A 19,677-nucleotide genomic window follows, 5' to 3' on the forward strand; every position below is an offset into this window, starting at 1 on the left:
TCCTGTGCTCACTGAGCTACATTGAATCCTGTTCTGATTTTTAAAATAATTATTACCCTTTCTTTGAAATAACTCCATGGCCTTACCCCTCCCAATCCCTCTAACCTCCTGCAACCTTCACCGTACACTGAAAACACTTTATTCCTCCTATAATGACGTCTTGTCAGATTTTCATCGCTGCGCCATTGGTGGCCGTGCCTTCAGTTGCCCTCGCCCTAAGCATAGCAATTCCCTCCCTAAAACTCTCCACCCCTCTACCTCTTTCTCTCCTCCTTTGAGATGCTCCTTAAAATCTTCCTCTTCCACCAAGCTTTTGCTAACCTGTCCCATTTCCCCCTCACGTGACTCGGTGTCAAATTGCATTTGATGATCGCTCCCGTGAAGCGCCTTGGAACATTTACTACATTAAAGGGGCTATATGAATGCAAACTGCTGTTGTTGTTGTGCTCACTGTGCCTAAATTCAAACGTTGCCATTTTGGAATAACAAGCTGTTGTTGCTCTTGGAACTGATCCCAGGTTTACGTGGACTTATGATTGCAGTTATAATGGCTGCTCTCATGTCATCCCTGACGTCAATATTCAACAGCAGCAGTACACTGTTTACCATGGATATCTGGAGAAAGATCAGGAAGGATGCCAGTGAACGTGAATTACTGCTGGTTGGAAGGTAGGATTCACTGGATAAGCCTCGGGGGGCTGATTGTGTACAAAATGAATTATGGCCAGGGATAGCACTTTTCTCAATGTGTGATCCAAAACAAATATTAACCACGTTGATGTTAGCATAACTTTGTTTTACTGAGGACAATGTTACCAGCCCGCATGAGGCGGGTTCACAGCAGGGGGGTGGTGGGAGGGGGAGGGGGGTGGTTGGGGTGGGGGGGGGGGGGGGGCGGTGGGGGGGGGGGGGGGGGGAGGTGGGAGGGGGCTATAAAATTGGTGATAAAAGCCATAGCAGATCAGCTCCCCGATCATATCCCACTGTCAGACAATTTAACCTATAACAGGAATGAGATAGGGCAGGCTTCCTGCTACAAAGAGGCAGGAAGGAATTTTAAATATTCAAATGTCCCTTTGCCTGGCCAGTGGCATTTTGCCGATGGCAGGTTGACTCCTCCCCTTGCCCCCCCCCCCCCACCCCCCCCCCCCCCCCCCCCCCAGTTGGGTGGAGAGGCTCAGTGGCAGCCCGAGTGGCAAGCACTTTTTTATTTAAAAAGGGGATCACATACAGGGAAGGCAGCCTCTGCGTCCCCAGTGATCAGCTCATTGGGCTTTCCTCTACATCGATATAACTTTAAAGTTTCTTTCAAAGTTTCTTCAGCCTACATAGGTGTATGCTGCAAAGCCTCTGCCACGCTCAGCAGTGGCCACTGCATCTGGTGGCGCTGCTGAGCTGCCGGCCCTCTGATTGGGCTGGCAGCTTTAAGGTGGCAACTTTAGGGGGCGGGCGGCCATCTGGCACAGGATGGCAGCTCTGGCGTCAGTTTATTCATGAGCTGCCTCCCATAAAATCAAGGGGGAAGGCCTGCTGGTGTGCCATACGTGTTGCCGACACGCACTTCCAGCTGCTGTCGGGATACGAACCTTCTTGGGAAAGCCCTGTCCATCATTTCAGTAAGTTTCCCCGTATGACAAGGGCATTTTGTACGAACATGTGCTCCCGGTGTGGAGTTTCATCTGCTGGGATTTCGGACTCCGTGGGTACCACAGCACAATCCATTCAATAGACCAGAGTATCTGTGCCACTGAATTGTTGGAGTGTGAAATGTTTTGCAGTGGTGAGATAGTTGATGCAAAGACCATTGTGTCTCTTAAGAGGATAAATATTCCAAGCAGAGGAAGATAAAGGTCCATGCGGAGAAGGCAGGCAATGAGAGCAGTCCAGATAAAAGCAAAATACTGCGGATGCTGGAAATGTGAAATAACAACAGAAAATTCTGGAAAACCTCAGCGGGTCTGACGGCATCTGTGGAGAGAGAAACGTTTCGAGTCTGTTTGACCCTCCTTCAGAGCTCCAAAAGTCTCGAAACGTTAACTCTCTCCCTCTCTCCACAGGTGCTGTCAGACCTGCTGAGTTTTTCCAGCATTTTCTGTTTTTATTATATATGAGAGCACTTCAGGGTTGCTCTAACAAAGAACTGGCATAACCATCCTGAGCTCCTTTATGTGCTGGTGCTTGTCATTTGAATAGTCATCTCTCTCTTTTGCCTGCTGGGAAACTACTGCTCCATGTTGTTGCCTTTTGCAACCTGCTTTGTCCATGTCATAGGGGTTGAGAATATTGCTCGTGATCAAGCCCAATCCCACATGGTTTTTTTTCTATACTGGCTCCTCCCTTCACCCCCAGTAATTGGTTACCCACTTCCTTCTCTTTGCTTCGCTATTCCTCTCTATACAGGTGGTGACCACTTTCTGGAATATGTTGTTCAGGAACCTTTCCTCCTCATGCCCCTGGTTAAATGCAGCCAATTACTTATGCTCGATCAGTGTTTTTTAATTAATTCATGGGATATGGCCATTGCTGGCAAGGCTGGCATTTGTTACCCAGCACTAATTGCCCAAGAAGGTGGTGGTGAGCTGCTTTGTTGAATACAATTGAATGGCCTGCAAGGCCATTTCAGAGGGCAGTAAGAGCCTGGAGTCATACACAGGCCAGACCAGGTGAGGATGGCGGATTTCCTTCCCTAAGGGACATGAGTGAACCAGATGGGTTTTTAATATTTCACTCGGCGGACGTGCATGGCATTTGGAAGTGTGCTTGCCAACAAATAAGTGGGCAATTAAGCCAATTAAGGAGACAATTGTAATCGATTTTGCATGACCTGTCCACTTTTACAGTTGACGGACAGGCCAATTAGCCAGACGGCCTTCACATTTTCACTGAAACCTCGATCCAGGGCGGGATGAAATGTCCAGGGTGAAATATAATAAAAAATATATCTGGGGACTGATGTTTTTTTGAGTTCTGCTGCCAGGTACTTGAATGTGCTGCATGGACACAGTTTGATGCATTTTTTTTCTTGTCATTTAATCTGTCCAGGTCTGCAGCTCCCTGAGGCATCTCCGCAGCAACTGTCTGCCTTCAGGGAGCTCACTAGACGCGCCCACCCGCAACCTCACTGTTGTCGGCACCCGCCCTCTTCCCGCACCCACCCTCCAGCCCAGCAGCGCTGGGGCTTTCTCAGCGCGCATTTCACGCTAGCTGCCAGTTAATTGGCCAGCCAGCGTGAAATTACATTCGGGGGCAGATTGCTGCCGGAAGCGCAATTCGCGTCAGCTTCCCGGGCCCGCCAATCGCACGCACCCGATGAGCATAAGATTGAGGCGCGTGACTCCAGATAATTAATGCAGGCTTCTGGATTACTAATCCTGTAACAAAGCCGCTATGCTACCATGTATCGATAAGCTCCGTATGAGCAATATGATCCTCCAACACATTACCTGTTTGTATGCCTTCTGAATACTTTGCAAATTCAGAATATGTAACATCAGGCATCGGCATATCATTACACCAGATCTTAGTAACAGCTCTATTCACAAGGGTAGGAGTAGGCTAGAGGTGAGGTAGTTTTTCCTCTCCCAGTGGGATGCAAGCCACTGATGTCTTTTTCTGGCTGGTTCAGTGTCTTTTGACTTTGTACCTTCAAGAGTTTGTGCCAGGGACAGAGATTGTATCATATGGAAGGAAAGTGAATTAACAGTTAATATCTCCTGAGAGGACTGGAGAAGTATTTTTCAGATTTTTGTCCCCCTTATTAGATCAGTTTTCTCTTCTGGCCTTGCCCATTGCTGGCTATAAAGGGAAGTGGGATGTGGTGGTACAGAGGGCGGGGTATCTAAGTTGGAGAAGCAATAGGAAGTAGATATCCTGAATGTGAGACAGGCTTCATGGTCTTTTCCTGCCTGTCATTTTTGATTGTTCGTATTCAAGAAGAGTCACAATAACATTAATTTTCTCATTTCCCTGTTCTTGTAGATTCTCTGCATGGAACTATCACTCAACCCAGCTCCCTTTTACTATCCCAGTACACAGGCATTCCATCAGAGTCTCACTCAATTGGCCCCTCTTCATTCCTTTGATAAAATAAGGATGTTTTCTGGTAATTAGGCTCTGCTGTGAGCCTCTCAGTCACTCTGGTGCTCACTCCCTCCCTTTGAGATGAGCCATTGCAGCAGGGAGTGAACACTCAATCTGGCTAGTCAGCGCCGCACTGTGTGGATCAGAATCATAATACTGTGTCAGTGTAACAAGCTTTTGGACTCAATTTGCATTGACACTATACTCCACCTTAAAAAAAAATGATGATAATGGAAAGTTGGCCCTAAGCTTTTTGGATATCCTCTCACGCGTTTCCTGTTCTTTCTGTTCAGGATTGTGACGGTGATACTGGTTGCAGTGAGCTTGGTATGGATCCCAATATTACAGAGTGCTAACAGTGGGCAACTGTTCAACTACATTCAGTCGGTGACCAGCTATTTAGCTCCTCCTGTGACTGCAGTGTTTGTTCTTGCAGTTTTTTGGAAAAGAACTAATGAACCTGTGAGTAATTTGAGTGCGTGACTTCAGCTGCCTATGCCCTAAGCTCCTCCCTACAGCACTCTGGCTCTCCGCCTACCTCTTCTCCTTTAAGGTGTTCTTTAAAACCTACCTCTTTGGCCAAGCTTTCAGTCACTTGACTTAATGTCTTCTTATAAAAAAATAGAAAATGATATATCTGTGGCGAGAGAGTTTACATTTCAGGGTCAATGACTTTTGGTCAGGATTCTTATTTCAGATTTCCACAGTATATTTGTTCTATCTCCTTATGTGGCTCAGTGTCAAATTTTGCTCCTGTAAAGTGCCTTGTGACATTTTCCTGCGTTAAAGGCGCTATAGGAATGCAGTTTTTAAATCTAAAGCAAATTGTTCAGATGTAGCTTTGTGACCTTATCCTGGAAGTGAAAACCTTTATCAGGAAATCTTTATCTCCCCCTCCATTATTGGTCATCATCTCGACATTCATAGAATCATACAGCACAGGAGGAAGCAATTCATCATATCATGGCTGTGGCAGTTCTGAGTTAGAAGGTTGTAGGTTCATGTTCCGCTCCATAGACTTGAGCATATAATCCAGGCTAACACTGCAGCACTTTTGGCGGTGTCATCTTTCAGATGAGATGTTACCATCTTACCATCTGCCATCTTAGTCAGAGCAAAAAGATCTCATGGCATTAAGATTATCAGGGGGTGTTCTCCCATCACTTAAAAAAACCGAATTATCTGGTCATTGTCTCATTGTTGCCCCAGTACTGCACTGATGCATCAATGTTATGTGTTAATAACTCCTGGAGTGAGACTTTGGGCTGGATTTGCATCTTAGAGGCAGGCAGTGGGAGGAGGGAAATTTCCGCAAAAGCCGGATTTTTTTCCTGGGGGTGTGTGCTAACTGGATTCAGGCCCTCCACCCCTGGAAACAGTGTGGAGGCAGCCACAAGGGCTGCCAGGTGCTGAGACAGATCTTTTCCAAAATCGCAATTAAACAGAAAACAGCCCTCTAGCCCTCACTCCTCATACCCCCTCATCCCCCCACACACTCCCCATATCCTCTCCATGCCAACTCATGCCACCTCATGCCCCTCCACCCATCCTCAATAATCCCTCATACCTTCCATGCTGACCTATGCCCTTTCACCCATAATGAGTGCATAATGAATGCATAATGAGGCTTGGCTAAGAGCCCAGACATTCATTAACTTGTTCAAACAGCCGCATCCAAGGGAAATCATTACTTGATTAACAACCTTCTCTCTCTTAGATCTATTTCTCAGTTGCTCAATGTTTATTTCCACAAGATAAAGAGGTGTCAAGTGTTTTCAATTTCTGCAATTGATACTTTAAAGGGCTAGTTGATTGACACTTTTATAGGGCTGTAGTGAAGGTGTTTTTTGTAAGAAAGTTATGAATGAATGACTTTTTTTCAAGCTTTTTCACACGTGATATTGTTACTGTAAGGTTCATTGGTTCCGTACAGAGTGTATACTGGGTAAGTGGGCAGTTAAGTGCCGTAGGTTGACATGGAGAGCATGAGGGGTCTATGGAGGTGGTAGTGGCGCATAGGTTGACATGGGGGCATGAGTGGTGATTGGGGGTGGGTGGAAGGACATAGATTGGCATGGGGGAGCATGAGTAAGACCTTTCAAACTTACCTTTCTAAAGGTTCCTTCATCCAGACTATAGTTCGCAACACCCCTGAGGGGCCGTGAACCGCGACTCATTGACGAGCTGGCCTGACTGCACAAAAACTGCGGAAGGCTACAAGATGCCTATCCCCACAATGGAGCCAGCCAGGCTGGGAGTGCAGGGTGCAGGCTCATGACCCACACCAATCTGCACCCTTATCCTGCATTGGCAAAAATTGGGGGCGCCGGGAATTGAGTCCCAGCCGCCAGGTTTAAGCATTCGCGCAGACTCCCCGGCTCTGTGAAAATCGAGCCCATGATTCCCCCTTTCCTTTTGATGCTAAGGTGAGAGTGTCTGGGCCACACAGACAGCTGACTTTATGGCTTTATTTTGCCAATGTGGCATCAGGATGAAAACCAGGGCAGCGTCCGCCATTAACCTGAATTATGTGCGATCAGCTTTTGATCTATGAGTGTCAGTGAGATCCAGTGAGTAATAGCTGCTTATTTCCAGGGTGCATTCTGGGGTCTAATGGTCGGACTAGTGGTGGGTCTGGCGAGAATGATCATGGAGTTTATGCACCCCTCGCCGCGGTGTGGGGTGTATGATCCAAGACCGTCAATACTGAAGAAAGTTCACTACCTCCACTTTGCAGTCATACTGTGCGCCCTCACAAGTCTCATCGTCGTGGCGATCAGCCTGCTGACAAAGCCTCCGAATGAAAGTCAGGTATGACGCAGCTTCTGCTTTTCGAATGGTTTACACCAATGCAACTCTCCCTCTTTTGGGCATTGGGAGGCTGGAGCTTTTTCTTCACACACTTCACGAGTGCAGAAAAGATGGTTGTTGCCCAGGATTTTCCCCGCCTTTTTCTGCTAAGAACACCCTGGGGTAGATTTTCGACTGATTTTAAGGCTGCTGTTAAAGAAACCCAGTGATTCTCTAGGGAGCTGAGTATTGGCTGGTTCTGTGTAGCAGGCATCCTATAATACCAGTTTTACACTTGAATGCCAATTTAAAAGTCTACCCCTTTATCAGCAGTTCTAGATCCATGCCATCAGCATTTTGAATTAAGGTACGATATTGGCTTATTTAGGATAAAACTCGACTGCCTGTGTCTCAATTTGCAGGAAGTCCAGTTCCCCTGTCACCCCTGTGCTTGCTGATCTACATTGGATCCCAGTCAAGCAATGTATTGATTTTAAAATTCTCTCATCCTTGTTTCCAAACCCCTCCATGGCCTGGCCTTTCCCCATCTCTGTAAACACCCACAGCCCTACAACTCTCCAGGATATCTGTGCTCCTCTAATTTTGGCCTCATGCACCCCTGAATTTTATTGTCCCATACTGGTGGCAGCGCCTTCAGTTACCTAGGCCCTAAGCTCTGGCATTCTCTCCTCAAACCTTTCTGTGTCTTGTTTCCTTCCTTTAAGACACTCGTTAAAAGCTACCTCTTTAACCTAATATCTCCTTATGTGACTTGGTGTCATCTTTTGTTTTATAAAACTCCTGTGAAGCTCCTTGGGACATTTTATTGCTATATAAGCTGTTATTGTTACTATCCCTATTGCCCTTATGTGGAGGCATTATAGGGCATTGTTGTACTGCCTTTACCTCTATTGCATGTTCGAGGACTGGGGAGCACTGAAATGTCTGGATAATACACTTTAATAAATCAACCCGATGAAATAATTAAACACAACCCTCTACATGCAGTGTATATGAGATACTGGCACTAATACTCAAATCCAAGATCTCTTTCAGGAAGTCACAAGCGTGTTGTTATGACTACTTACCATAGCCTCAGCAAGACTTGGTCAGAAGTCCCTAGAAACTCCAGTGTATTATATCCCTTATAGCTTTCGTTATGTCGGAAAACCATGGGTACCATAAGTCATCCTATTCTGTGTAGATGCTGTGGCCACGTAAGCTTCTTTCATGTTATGGTGAGCTGCTGCCATTTGTGTGTTTGCCTTTAATGGCTCAGATTGTTCACTCTGGACATTCCACATGTGAGTGTCCAGTAGTTCTCTGTAGCATTGGAACCTTATCACTTCCCGGTATATTCTTAAGTACTCTGAACAAATTATTCCCCACAATCTTTCAACTAATAGACTATCGGTCTTTTCTTATGGACAGTTAATGCAGAAGTCTCCTATATTTAGGCCTAATCTTGTATAACCATTGAAACCACTGCAAAATTAAACTTTAGTATGTTGACTTATATTTTAAAAGATCACTCTGCCTAGTCCACTTGATACACTAATACTTACAAAGCATATTCCTTAAAGTGTACTTAACATGATTCAAGAGCTTACAGTTTTCTGCTCCACTTTGCTACTGTGACTGGTACCATACAATGTTTGATCTGTGAAAGGTGGTATGAAAAGTATAAATATCTTTGAGTTTAGAGCACCTCAGCTGGGTTGCCAGCCCTCCAGGATTGGCCTGGAGTCTCCAGGAATTCAAGATTAATCTCCAGGACGCTGCTTTTTGCAAAGCAAGAGAGAGAAAAAGAAAATCGTAGGTGCTTTTAAAACTGTTTTTTTTTATTGGACACTTTTGTTCATTAGTTATAAAAAATAATGAAGATGACGAAGAAAGGCTGATTGATCGAATGATTGGAAACGGGGATGAAAACTCCAGGAATATGGGCAAACAGAGTTGGCAACCCTTCACCCAGCCCTGTGGCTATTGGTTTAAAAAGGGGGATTCAAGCCTGAAAGAAAAGTACTAGAGATTGGGTCAATTCTCCAGGGGCTGGATTTGAAGCAATTACATTAGGAGCAGCACGGGGTAAGGTAGTCTTTGCCCACTGTTTGCTTTAGACAAAGAAATCAAGTATGTTTCATAATATTCTCACTGGAAGTTGCATTCCTTTCAACAGTAACGAAGTCTATTGGGTGGAATCGTCCCTGATTTGCACTAAGTGGGGTAATGGGCATGAAATAAAGTAGTTTTGCCCGCCGGCCACAATGGGGGCTTTTTGCGCCGTGTCGCCCCCTCCCCGGCACATCCCACCTCGTTAATAATGCATTCATGGGAAACATGCCGGATCGCTGGCTGGCGGGCTCTGATTTGCCACCACACTGTGACCTCAGTGCTTCCTCGCTCCGGGTGCCATACTTAAAGCACACAAGAACGCAGCCTACTTCATGCCTACAGACCAGGACTGCTGCAGGTGACAGATGGCCTCAAAAGCAAAGAAACGGCAGCCCCCAAGATTAGTGACGCCTCTCTGGGGTACCGGCGGATGCGCCGCCACGATGTCCTGCACCCCCATTCTGGCCGCATGAGATTCACCAGGGTCACCAATCCGGCCTGAGGAGAGAGGAGGAGAGAGCAGCACAGAGGAGGTCGGCCATCCAGTGCAGGAAGAGGATGAATGATCTCATCCGCTCCGCCAGAGTAAGTCAACCACCTCATCGCTCTCAACTCACACACTCAAAAACCCATCACACATCCACAGGGATCTCACACCTCAAGGGACAACACCAATAACTCTCACACACACCCTCACATCTCCATCAGGCTCATATCCTCTGGAGCTCATGTCCTCATCCTGTCTATGGCTCCACTCACCACACAAACATTCCACGCAGTGCCATGTGTCCTGCTCACACTCTCCCCATCTGTTTTCATGCAGGAGAAGCTGGCTCACAACCACAGGGAGAGGTCCCTGACCAGGGGTGGAGTGGCTCACATTAGGCTTGAGGAGTGTGCCATCATGCGGACTGGTGAGGACATGGACCATGCCTGCGGTGACAGTGAGGTCAGCGGTGAGGATCCCACAACACCATCCCTCTCTCAGCACAACTATGAATGCTCTCTCTCCTGTTTTTGACTTTGCTGCCATGCACTAATTATCTCTATTTTGGATCACAGGGAGCTCTGCCAAGCGACTGACACCCTCAGCCAGCCAGTCCCTCAGCTCCATCCAGGTCTTCACCTCCAGCAAAGAGGACACCTCCTCCATTGAAGAGCTGGAAATAAGCAGCCTGGAAGACCCGTCACAGCGCTTACCCGCACCCTGCACCAGCGCAGAGACACACACCTCAGTGGGACCTAGATCTAGAACAGGCTCGGGTTCACAATCTGGTGGTCACCGCACGGACACATGTCCGCAGCAGGAGGAGGCAGGTTCAGCCGAGCACTCAGAGGGCTGCTGGGGGAGAGGCATCTGTGACGTCCGAGTCAGATATCGAGCCTCTGGATTTGGCCTTCCAACTCATCGTGGAGAGTCAGCAGAAGGCAGGGGAACATCACGCAGAGCTGTTGGAAGCCCTCAACAGAGTGGCCCGCGAGTTGGAGGAGTGCGTCCGCCTGCTGTCTGATGAAGTGGTGTTCACATGTGCGCACATGGAAGTTTCCATGGGGAGGATAGAGGACGCCGTGGGGACCCTGGTCCAGCAGAATGTGGAGATGCGTGCAGACCTGCACTCCATTGCGATAGCCATGGGTGAGTTCCTGCAGTGGCAGCGCAAGAGGGAAATGGGTGCGCCTTCCCCTCAAGGAGTCAGGCCGGGGCCTCGGGCACCCGAAGGGAGGAGGAGCGGCAGCTGGACACCCCTGGGTCATCCACTCAGGAACCTTGAAGGCTGTCCTCTCCCTCCATATCTCCTTTGCCTGTGACACCCCTCAACCTCATCCTCTGTCACTGCAGAGGGAGCAGCTGGCCCATAGGAGGACAGCCAAAGAAAGCCGGGGCTCTTAAGGCCTCGGCTGTCCAGAGGACGCACACCGAAGTCATCAGAGACAACAGGGCCAACCATTGCACAGGCTGTCACCACCCCCGCTGCAGATGTCAGGGCAGCACCTAGAACAAGTGGTAGGCTGAGAAAAGCTAAGAATTTCTGATCACAAGTGTTTGCATGGATGAATGCACTTTGTCAGTTTATAATCTGAAAATATATTCACTTCCACTGAATAATATGTAATGTTGTCTTTCAACTTCATTTACAGGCTTCACGAGTCCTCCCCCTGCATCCACCCCCACAAGAAGTTCAGCTGCACACAGCTGGACCATGAGTGATTCTGGAAGGAGAAGCGTGTGTGTGTGGGGCAGGGCCTTTCGGAGTCTCATGCAAGCACTCTCCCACGCATGCGGATCCTTCCTCAAACACACTCATCTCATTGTCCTGAGCATTGTCAATGCTGCCTGCTGGGGTTCACTTTCAGTTATCTGTCTGAGCTGACCTGCATCTCCATCCATCCACTAGCTGCATTCGCAAGCAGCGCCTGTGCCCATCCAACATGAGGTTCCACTCACTTTTGATTTTGATAACCATGGTAGTAGAGAAGTATACTTTTAGCTCACCCGTCCTTTCCCTTCCCCCAGTCGCCCATGTCCTTTACCCATCACTGTTGACCCCCCCAGCATCACCTTCCACCTCCCCACTGTCACCTTCCAGCCAGAACTCTTTTCTTTCCAGGATGTCCAGGTGAACGTGCACGTTCCCAACCTTCCTGAAAATCCCACCCACATCCACATTGACCTCGTTGACCTCCTCCTGCCCACCCCCAGGGTCTGTGTCTGCCTCCGAGTCTCCATCAACCATCCACGCCATCCCTCCTTCTGCTACTGATGCACCCTCACCCTACCAGCTCCCTCTGCTCCCTCTCAAACTCACCATCCCCTCCTACCATACCCAGCCTCAGTTTGCTTCCCAGGAAGCAGTCATTGACTCCACAGACCCCTCCCTTGCACATTCAGCTGGGCATCCCCTCTTTACTCCCTCCTCCACCCTTACTCCCTCTTCCCCACCCCATACTCCTTCCTCCCTCCTCCCAACCTCACCCGCCAAACAACCTCGACCCCGCCTCGCAATCTCATTCCCCCTGACACCTTCATCCTCTCCCAAACTCACCCCCACCTATGACACCATCGTTCCCCCCATCCCAACCTCAATCCCCCAGAACATCTTCCTCTCCCAGTCACACCTAGACCCTCTCCCACCCCTCCATTCCACCTTCCTCTTAAACTCACAGCTAGACCTTCCTCTTCACCATACCCCCCCAGACCTCCACGATCAGCTGTGGCAGCTCATGGCCAAGACCGTGATGTTCCGAAGCAAGTCCTCAATGGAGACTCCCCATCTTCCATGAGCTGCTTCGCGGCAGAGCCATGTCCATGAGAATCCACCCAGCATGCAATGCACGTGTTCCTCCAGGGTCCGGTAGCTGTAGGGCTCCAGCATCATCTTCTCCTTGGATGTCCATGATCTGAGCGAGGCCCTAACGGTAAGTCCCGACTTCTGCACGTCAAACTGTCCAGACGTGTTCTGAGCCGGTGTGTTTTCCCACCGGTGTATCGGTAAATCGGACGTGGGGAGACATTACCGGGATGCAAATCAGGTTCACACCGGCCTCCAGCTGGATTGGCGTTCCGCCATGGCGGACACCATCACACGATCCCGCTGTGCTTTCATGCTGGTGTGAAACTGATTTCTGCCCCTCCAGCCGAATAGTCACCCCCACCGCGCAACACCCCCCCTCCCCCCCACCCACCATGACACCCGCCGCCAACGGAACTGGACGATCCCACCCATTGTCTCTGAGAATGCACACTTAGGAATCAAGAGATTAATGTGGTCTTGCTGCAGGTTGTAATATTTAGGTTTAGTTTTAACCAGAGCCCGCCCTTAAAATGAGCACACCTGTCAAATTAAGACTGGGATCCACCCATGCCCACACCTGAAAGTGTGTAATGTATACAAAGCGTGCATAAAAGCAAGAGAAACATATGACAAATAATACCCCTTTGTTCACTGGGTATGTTTAACAGAAAGAAGCTTTATGGTGTGCTTCATACGTTTGCTCTAACTGGCTATTAAAGTACTTGCTTTAAACCTATTACAGACTAGATACCAATATTGATTGGACCAAAATGTTCCAATAATGTTTAACTAATTATTGTGGGTATGAAGTGTTTTATTTGTTTCAATGACTCAGTCATGTCTGAAGACAGAATCGTTTCAGATCTGAAGTAAGCCACCATCACCAAATATTCACACTTGCTCCTCAGCTGAAAAACGTTACTTGGTGGACACTTTCACGAGAGAGAAGGCAGCCTGACATACCCCTGCAAACAACATCGCCTGAGAAGCATTCTTGGGACAACAAAATTGAGGGTAGGTTCATTTCATCTTTCCGTGTTTTACAGGTCTGAGGTGACATCATTCGTTCTGTGAGATATGGAAAAGTAGCCAGCAAACTCACCCCACCTCACCCTACCCACTCAGATGCTTGGTGGGCAGCTGCATCACTCATTATGATCCAGAGCCATAGGTTTGGAGGAAGGTTTGTAGGGGTCAGTGTTAAGACCCCTGTTCTTCTTGGTGTATATTAATGACCTAGACCTTGGTGTACAGAGCAGAATTTCAAAATTTGTGGATGATACAAAACTTAAAAGTATTGTGAGCTGTGAGGAGGATAGTGTAGAACTTCAAAAGAATATAGCCAGGTTGGTGGAATGGGTGGACAAGTTACAGATGAAATTTAATGCAGCGAAATGTGACATGATTCATGTTGGTAGGAAGAATGTGGTGAGACAATGTAAAATAATGGATACAATTCTCAAGAGGTCAAGAGGGTGCAGGAACAGAGGGACCTGGCTATATAGGTGCATAAGTCATTGAAGGTGGAGGGACAGGTTGGGAGTTAAAGAATACAGTATCCTGAGCATTATTAATAAGGGCATAGCATATAAAAGCAAGGAAGTTATGTTAAACCTGTATAAAATGCTGGTTCAGCCTCAGCTGGAGTATGGCGTCTAGTTCTGGGCACCAAACTTTAGGAAAGAGGTGAAAGCATTAAAGAGAGTACAGAAAAGATTTATGAGACTGGTTCCAGGAATGAGGAACTTCAGTTACATAAGTAGATTGTAGAAGTTAGGACTGTTCTCCTTGAAGAGAAGGTTGAGAGGAGATTTGATAGAGGTATTCAAAACCATGAGGGGTCTGAACAAAGTAGATAGGGAGAAACTGTTCCCATTGGTGGAAGGATCAAGAACCAGGGGGCACAGATCTAAGGTAATTGGCAAAAAAGGCAATGGGGACATGAGGAGAAGCTTTTTCACACAACAAATGGTTAGGATCTGGAATGCACAGCCTAGGGGTCTGGTGGAGCCAGGGTCCACTGAGGCTTTCAAAAGGGAATTGGATCATTATCTGAAAAGGAAGAATGTGCAGGGCTACAGGGAAAAGACAGTTTTTTTTAAATTTAGAGGGCTAGCCCGAATGCCTTCCTTCTGTGTTATCACCATTCTATGATTCTATGCTAAAGAGCAAAGACCAAGTTCATGTCTTAGTCCTTCTTGTTTTAGTGCCTGGGTTGGGAGAGGTTGGATAGATCACTCAAGATTCCCACTCCGGATGACCTTTCTTCACTGTCATGGTCAAAATCCTAGAACTCCCCCCCTAACAGTACTCTGAGTGTACCAACACCACGTGGACTGCAGCAGTTCAAGAAGGCAACTCAGCACCACCATCTCAAGGGCAATTAGGGATGGGCAATAAATACCGGCCTTTCGAGCAAGGCCCACATCCCCTGAATGAAGAAAATGTTTCAGATTCAATGCCCTCAGGGTTGGCTGACTCATATGCCACAACTAATGACATGATGAATGTGAAGACTAACAATATCTGTGAAGCTGTGCCTTGATAGAATCATTGTTGCTTTCAGGAGACGGGGGATGGAAATTGAAGAGTAGAAGGGATGCAATATTTATACCTCTGTGCATCTCTGTTACATTTATTTCAGACCTCTGGGCCCTAAGCCCTGGATCTCTCTGCCTCTCTACCCCTCTCTCCTCCTGTCAGGCACTCCTTAAAATCTATCTTTTTGGCCAAGCTTTTTCTCATCTGTCCAAATCTCTCTTTATGTGGCTCAGTGTAAAATTCTGTTTGATAACCCTCCTGTGAATCACCATGGGATATTTTACTCCATTAAAGTTGGTAAAGAAATTCACATCATTGTTGTCTTGAGGCTCTGTTGGAGGAAGATTCAATCTGGCTTTCAAAAGTGAATTGGGTAATTATCTGAAGAGAAAATAATTGCAGGGCTATGGGGAAAAGACGGGGTAGTGAGACTAGCTGAGTTGCTTTTGCAGAGAGTCTACACAGATATGCAGGGCCGAAAGGCCACCCCTTCTATGCAACCATTCTATGATTCTATGGTGCTATACAACATAAGTGGAAGTTGTAAAAATTAGTAAGAACCATTGATATCAAGGAAAAGTTCACCAACATGGTGCAATCAACTACTGATTCAATAGTTTGGATTTTAACTGTATCCTGGGATGTGTTGTAATATGTATATTGCTATGTGGTTTTCAGTGGCTAATCCGAGTGCTGCCAGAGGTGTTGCCTGTAATGGTGTTAATAAGGGACATAAATAATTGGTAAAAACCCAATGCGGGACAGGCACTTCACTGGGAAGCAGTTTAACTTTTTGTCCTGCTCATATTACTGTCAAAATGAACACTAATAAATGTGGGGCCTGTTAGACATTTGTTAAGTGCTTTCATAATTTTGATGTTGACTGGGTATCTACTGAAAACAGTTGTGGAAATCACATGATAATGGAGGCTCCCAGCCAATTTCTCAGTCTATAGGGAATACACAGGATAAAAAATCAGCTCCTTGTTGAACTAGTTCATTCAGGAGTGAAATCAGAAAGCACTCATTCACACAAACAGTGGTCGGAATCTGGCCTGCTGCAATGTTCCAGTGAAGCTCAACACAAACTGGAGGAACAGCACCTCATCTTCCAACTAGGCACTTTACAGCCTTCCGGACTTAATATTGAGTTCAACAATTTTAGATCATGACCTCTCTCCTCTATCCCCACCCCCTTTCCGATCCCCCTTTTCCCAATAATATGTCATTATTTAACAAATATATTTTTCTTTTCCCACCTAATTTTAAATTTATTTCGATCTATTGTTTCATCTCCACCTTTTAGCCCATTTCGATCCCTTCCCCCCACCCCACACCCACTAGGGCCATCTGCCACTAGCTTGTCCTGCTTGCCACCCTTAATGTCCCCATTAGCACATCCTTTAGATAATATCACCACTGTCAACACCCCTTTGTCCTTTTGTCTATGGCATCTTTGGCAATCTCTCTTCTTTGCCTTCACCTATCACTGGCCCCCTATCGAGCTCTACCTGTCCCACCCCCCTCTACCAGCTTATATTTCACCTCATTTCTCTATTTCCTTAGTTCTGATGAAGGATCATACGGACTCGAAATGTCAACTATATTCCTCTCCGCAGATGCTGTCAGACCTGCTGAATTTTTCCAGGTATTTTTGTTTTTGGTCGAAATCTGGAACCTGGACACTGGAAGACAATTGGGACTTTCAACGCTCAAATCAATAGTTTTTCTTTTTTTGGTTCATGAGATGGGGACAGCAATGGCAAGGTCAACATCTATTGCCCTGGAGAAGTTGTTGGTGAGTCGCCTTATGGTATCAAATGGTAATGGTATCAAAGATATGGTATGAAGGAAGGTAGATGGAGTTGAGATCCAACTCAGCCATGATCTAATTAAATGGTGGAGCAGGCTTAAGGAGCTGAATGGCTTCCTCCTGTTCTTAGTAGGTTCCTTTGAGCAACATCAACACCTTGAGCAATAGGTAGAAGGGCGCATATAAACTTTCCATTGTAACATTGTCGGGGTGCTCTGTTAATGATGCTGTAATCAGCCTCGTTTGTGTGTTCGAGTACAACCAATGATGAGCTGCAGCCGTGCAGTTGGACCTCAGTTGCTTGGTTGCCCTTTGCAGCGTTTATACCAAAATGACACACCCTCAATAACTATCTCCCCGTGTTACTATCATTCTTGTTGAACTGGTAGGTATGTATCCATGACGCTCTGAGGGTTTTCCCTCTCTTTCAGTCCTCTTTCTTCAGCGGCTAACTCAAACAAACATTCACAATGTTGCTCATTGTACAAATTGTTCAATGTATAGTTCGAAGAAAGGGCAAATGACAAGTGAATTATCTCGGTGAAATTCAGCAGATGGCAGTACCAGTGGAATCAGTAATGCAACAAATAGGTTTGGAAGTCACAACAGCAAATGAGTTAGTTAACATTTAACCGGGTATAGTGAAGCTGAGGATTGAAACTTTGTTCCAAGTTCCAACTGCAGTTGGAGGAATGTGGCTGAGATTGGCCCTTCAGGGCAATGAGATCCAAAGGTTTATAGAGTCTTCATTGGAGGAATGCTGGACCTGGTAAGACACAGGAAGGAGCACCTGTTGGGCCATAAGGTGTCCAAATTGCTCAGGAACAACAGAAGAAGGAAGTAGGTAACATCTTCATCATGCGCCCATCCAGTAACACAGCAGTTCAATGACCTCATGAGGGTCGTCAAGGTAAGTGGAGGCAGTTGCACCTTCTACAAATGCACTGTGATAAACTCTGCTGTATTGAGATATATTATCAGCTCATCATTCATACACAGTGTTTCCTCTAAGACTCTTCACACAATTCCTTTCACCTGCAATTGTTCTTCCATTCACTGCCATACTTGGGTCCAACAATTAAAATCATGTGAAATGTACTTGCCTGCTTCATGTACCTACTGTTTCCCCTAATGGTTTGCTTGCTGATAGGTAGGCGGGATAACATTTCCTGGCAACCAGAGAGCATTCTCACTACATCATTTTGGAGAAGGCAGCCCAGAAGCACTGGCAGAATATAATTGGATTCTGTGGATGTCCCCCAGCCAGTGGGACATCCCCCACCCGACCTCCGATCTTTGACTCCATAAAAAGAAGAATATATGGAGGTTTGTAGGCAGGCAAGGTATAGAGGAAGTAAGAGGTAGGGTAGGTGAGCGAGTGCCAACTGCAGTTTGGTCATGGCGTTTATCCTCTCTCCTCTCTCACACTACTGCAGCATGTATAATCTGTCATTGAAATACATAATGAAACCCCTCATGTCATTCCTTGTACTGAATCCCTTTGAATGAGTTCCCTGTTCTGATAACAATATGTGGACCAATTATCAGCATTATCTTTATGTGGATTTATGACCACTATGCATTGGGTTGGCCAAACACATTTCATACGGGGTGGATTTTGTGTGAACCATGTTCCTCAGCTGCTCATGTTCAGAAAGAAAGAACTCGCATTTTGTTTAGCACCTTCCAGGACCTCAGATTGTCCCAAATCTCTTTACACCCAATGAAATACTTTTGAATCGTTGCCACTCTTGTAATGTAGGAAACACGGCAGCCAATTTGCACACAGCAAGATCCCACAAATAGCAGTGAAAAACTGACCAGTTCATCAGTTTCAGTGATGTTGATGGAGTGGGTAAATATTGGCTCGGAGACCAGGTAAAATTCACCTCTTCTTCAAAATTGTGGCATGGGATCTTTTGCGTCCACCTGACACCTTGGTGAGATAGGAAGAGACAAGAGTTAATATCCTGTTTCCAAACAGTATCAGATCTTACAAACTCCTCCAATATTGCTGCTTATTTATTAGCTTTTTCATCTCTTCTCTCTCTAATTTTTCCGTCTTCCCTATATTATTTACGGCTATGTGCTCTTATTGTCTTTTTGTTCCCAGATATTGTTAATAATCACATTTTTGGATTGTAAAGATCAGAAACTCTATGTTTAATTTTGCCCTGCAGTCTGGTTTAAAAGAAAAAAGATTAAACTGGTTATGTACACATCACTTCACTCTCTAGTGTTGCTGTGAAATATGGTCCCCCGGAACACTTACACATAACACATTAGTTCCGAGCTAAGTAGCCCCTAGCTATTTACAGATAGTACAACAATACACAACATTTACTAATTAAATTGTCCTTTTATTTGCATGTTAGATGCTGAGGAGATGATTCAACAGAAGTGGTCATGGATTAACTTGTTCTGCAGTGTTAAGACAAGCAGAGACAACATGCCTGGACAGAGCAACCTCACTGATACCTCTGAGAACCCATTCTGGTCTCGAGTGTGTTGTATAAATGCAATCATTCTCATGTGTGTGAACGTTTTCCTGTATGCGTACTTCGCTTGAGAAAGGAAATTATTGTACACCTGAAAGATGCCTGAACGATAGATTTTGTGACAGGTGTTGTATATGGAATGGAATGTTCAATGGAATATGCAGAACAATTGATTTCACTTGATTCCTTTTCCAGAGTAAAATCCTCACAATTGCTTTATTCACTATTTCTGTAACTTCCTCCAGCCCCACAATCCTCCAAGGTATCTGTGCTGCTCCAATTTTGGCCTCTTGCACATCCCAGAGTTTAATTGCTCCACCACTGCAGCAAAGCCTTCAACTGCCTTGACTGTAATCTTGGGAATTCCCTTCATAAACCTTTCTGTCTTTCCACCTCTCCCCTCCTTTAAGAGGCTCCTTAAAACTTACCTCTTTGATCAAGCTTTTGATCACTTGTCCTGATATCACCTTATGTGGATCGGTGTCAAATTTTGTTTGATAATGCTCTTTGATAGGTTTCACTACATTTAAGGAGCTATATAAATGCA

General features: G+C 46.2%; 1 protein-coding gene across 2 annotated transcripts in view; it reads left to right on the forward strand.

The window, feature by feature from the left end:
• slc5a10 (solute carrier family 5 member 10) overlaps positions 1-19,677 on the forward strand; it is a 128,088-nt gene extending 108,411 nt beyond the window's left edge. For both annotated transcript variants that reach the window (XM_078558941.1, XM_078558942.1), the window contains 5 exons: positions 519-669; positions 4,374-4,542; positions 6,676-6,891; positions 13,187-13,292; positions 19,008-19,677. In XM_078558941.1, the coding sequence (XP_078415067.1) occupies positions 519-669; positions 4,374-4,542; positions 6,676-6,891; positions 13,187-13,292; positions 19,008-19,201 (836 nt within the window). In that variant the 3' untranslated portion in view covers positions 19,202-19,677. The remainder of the gene's footprint in view (positions 1-518; positions 670-4,373; positions 4,543-6,675; positions 6,892-13,186; positions 13,293-19,007) is intronic.

The sequence above is a fragment of the Cetorhinus maximus genome, chromosome 15, assembly GCF_964194155.1.
Source record: "Cetorhinus maximus chromosome 15, sCetMax3.hap1.1, whole genome shotgun sequence".
In the NCBI taxonomy this organism is placed as follows: domain Eukaryota; kingdom Metazoa; phylum Chordata; class Chondrichthyes; order Lamniformes; family Cetorhinidae; genus Cetorhinus; species Cetorhinus maximus.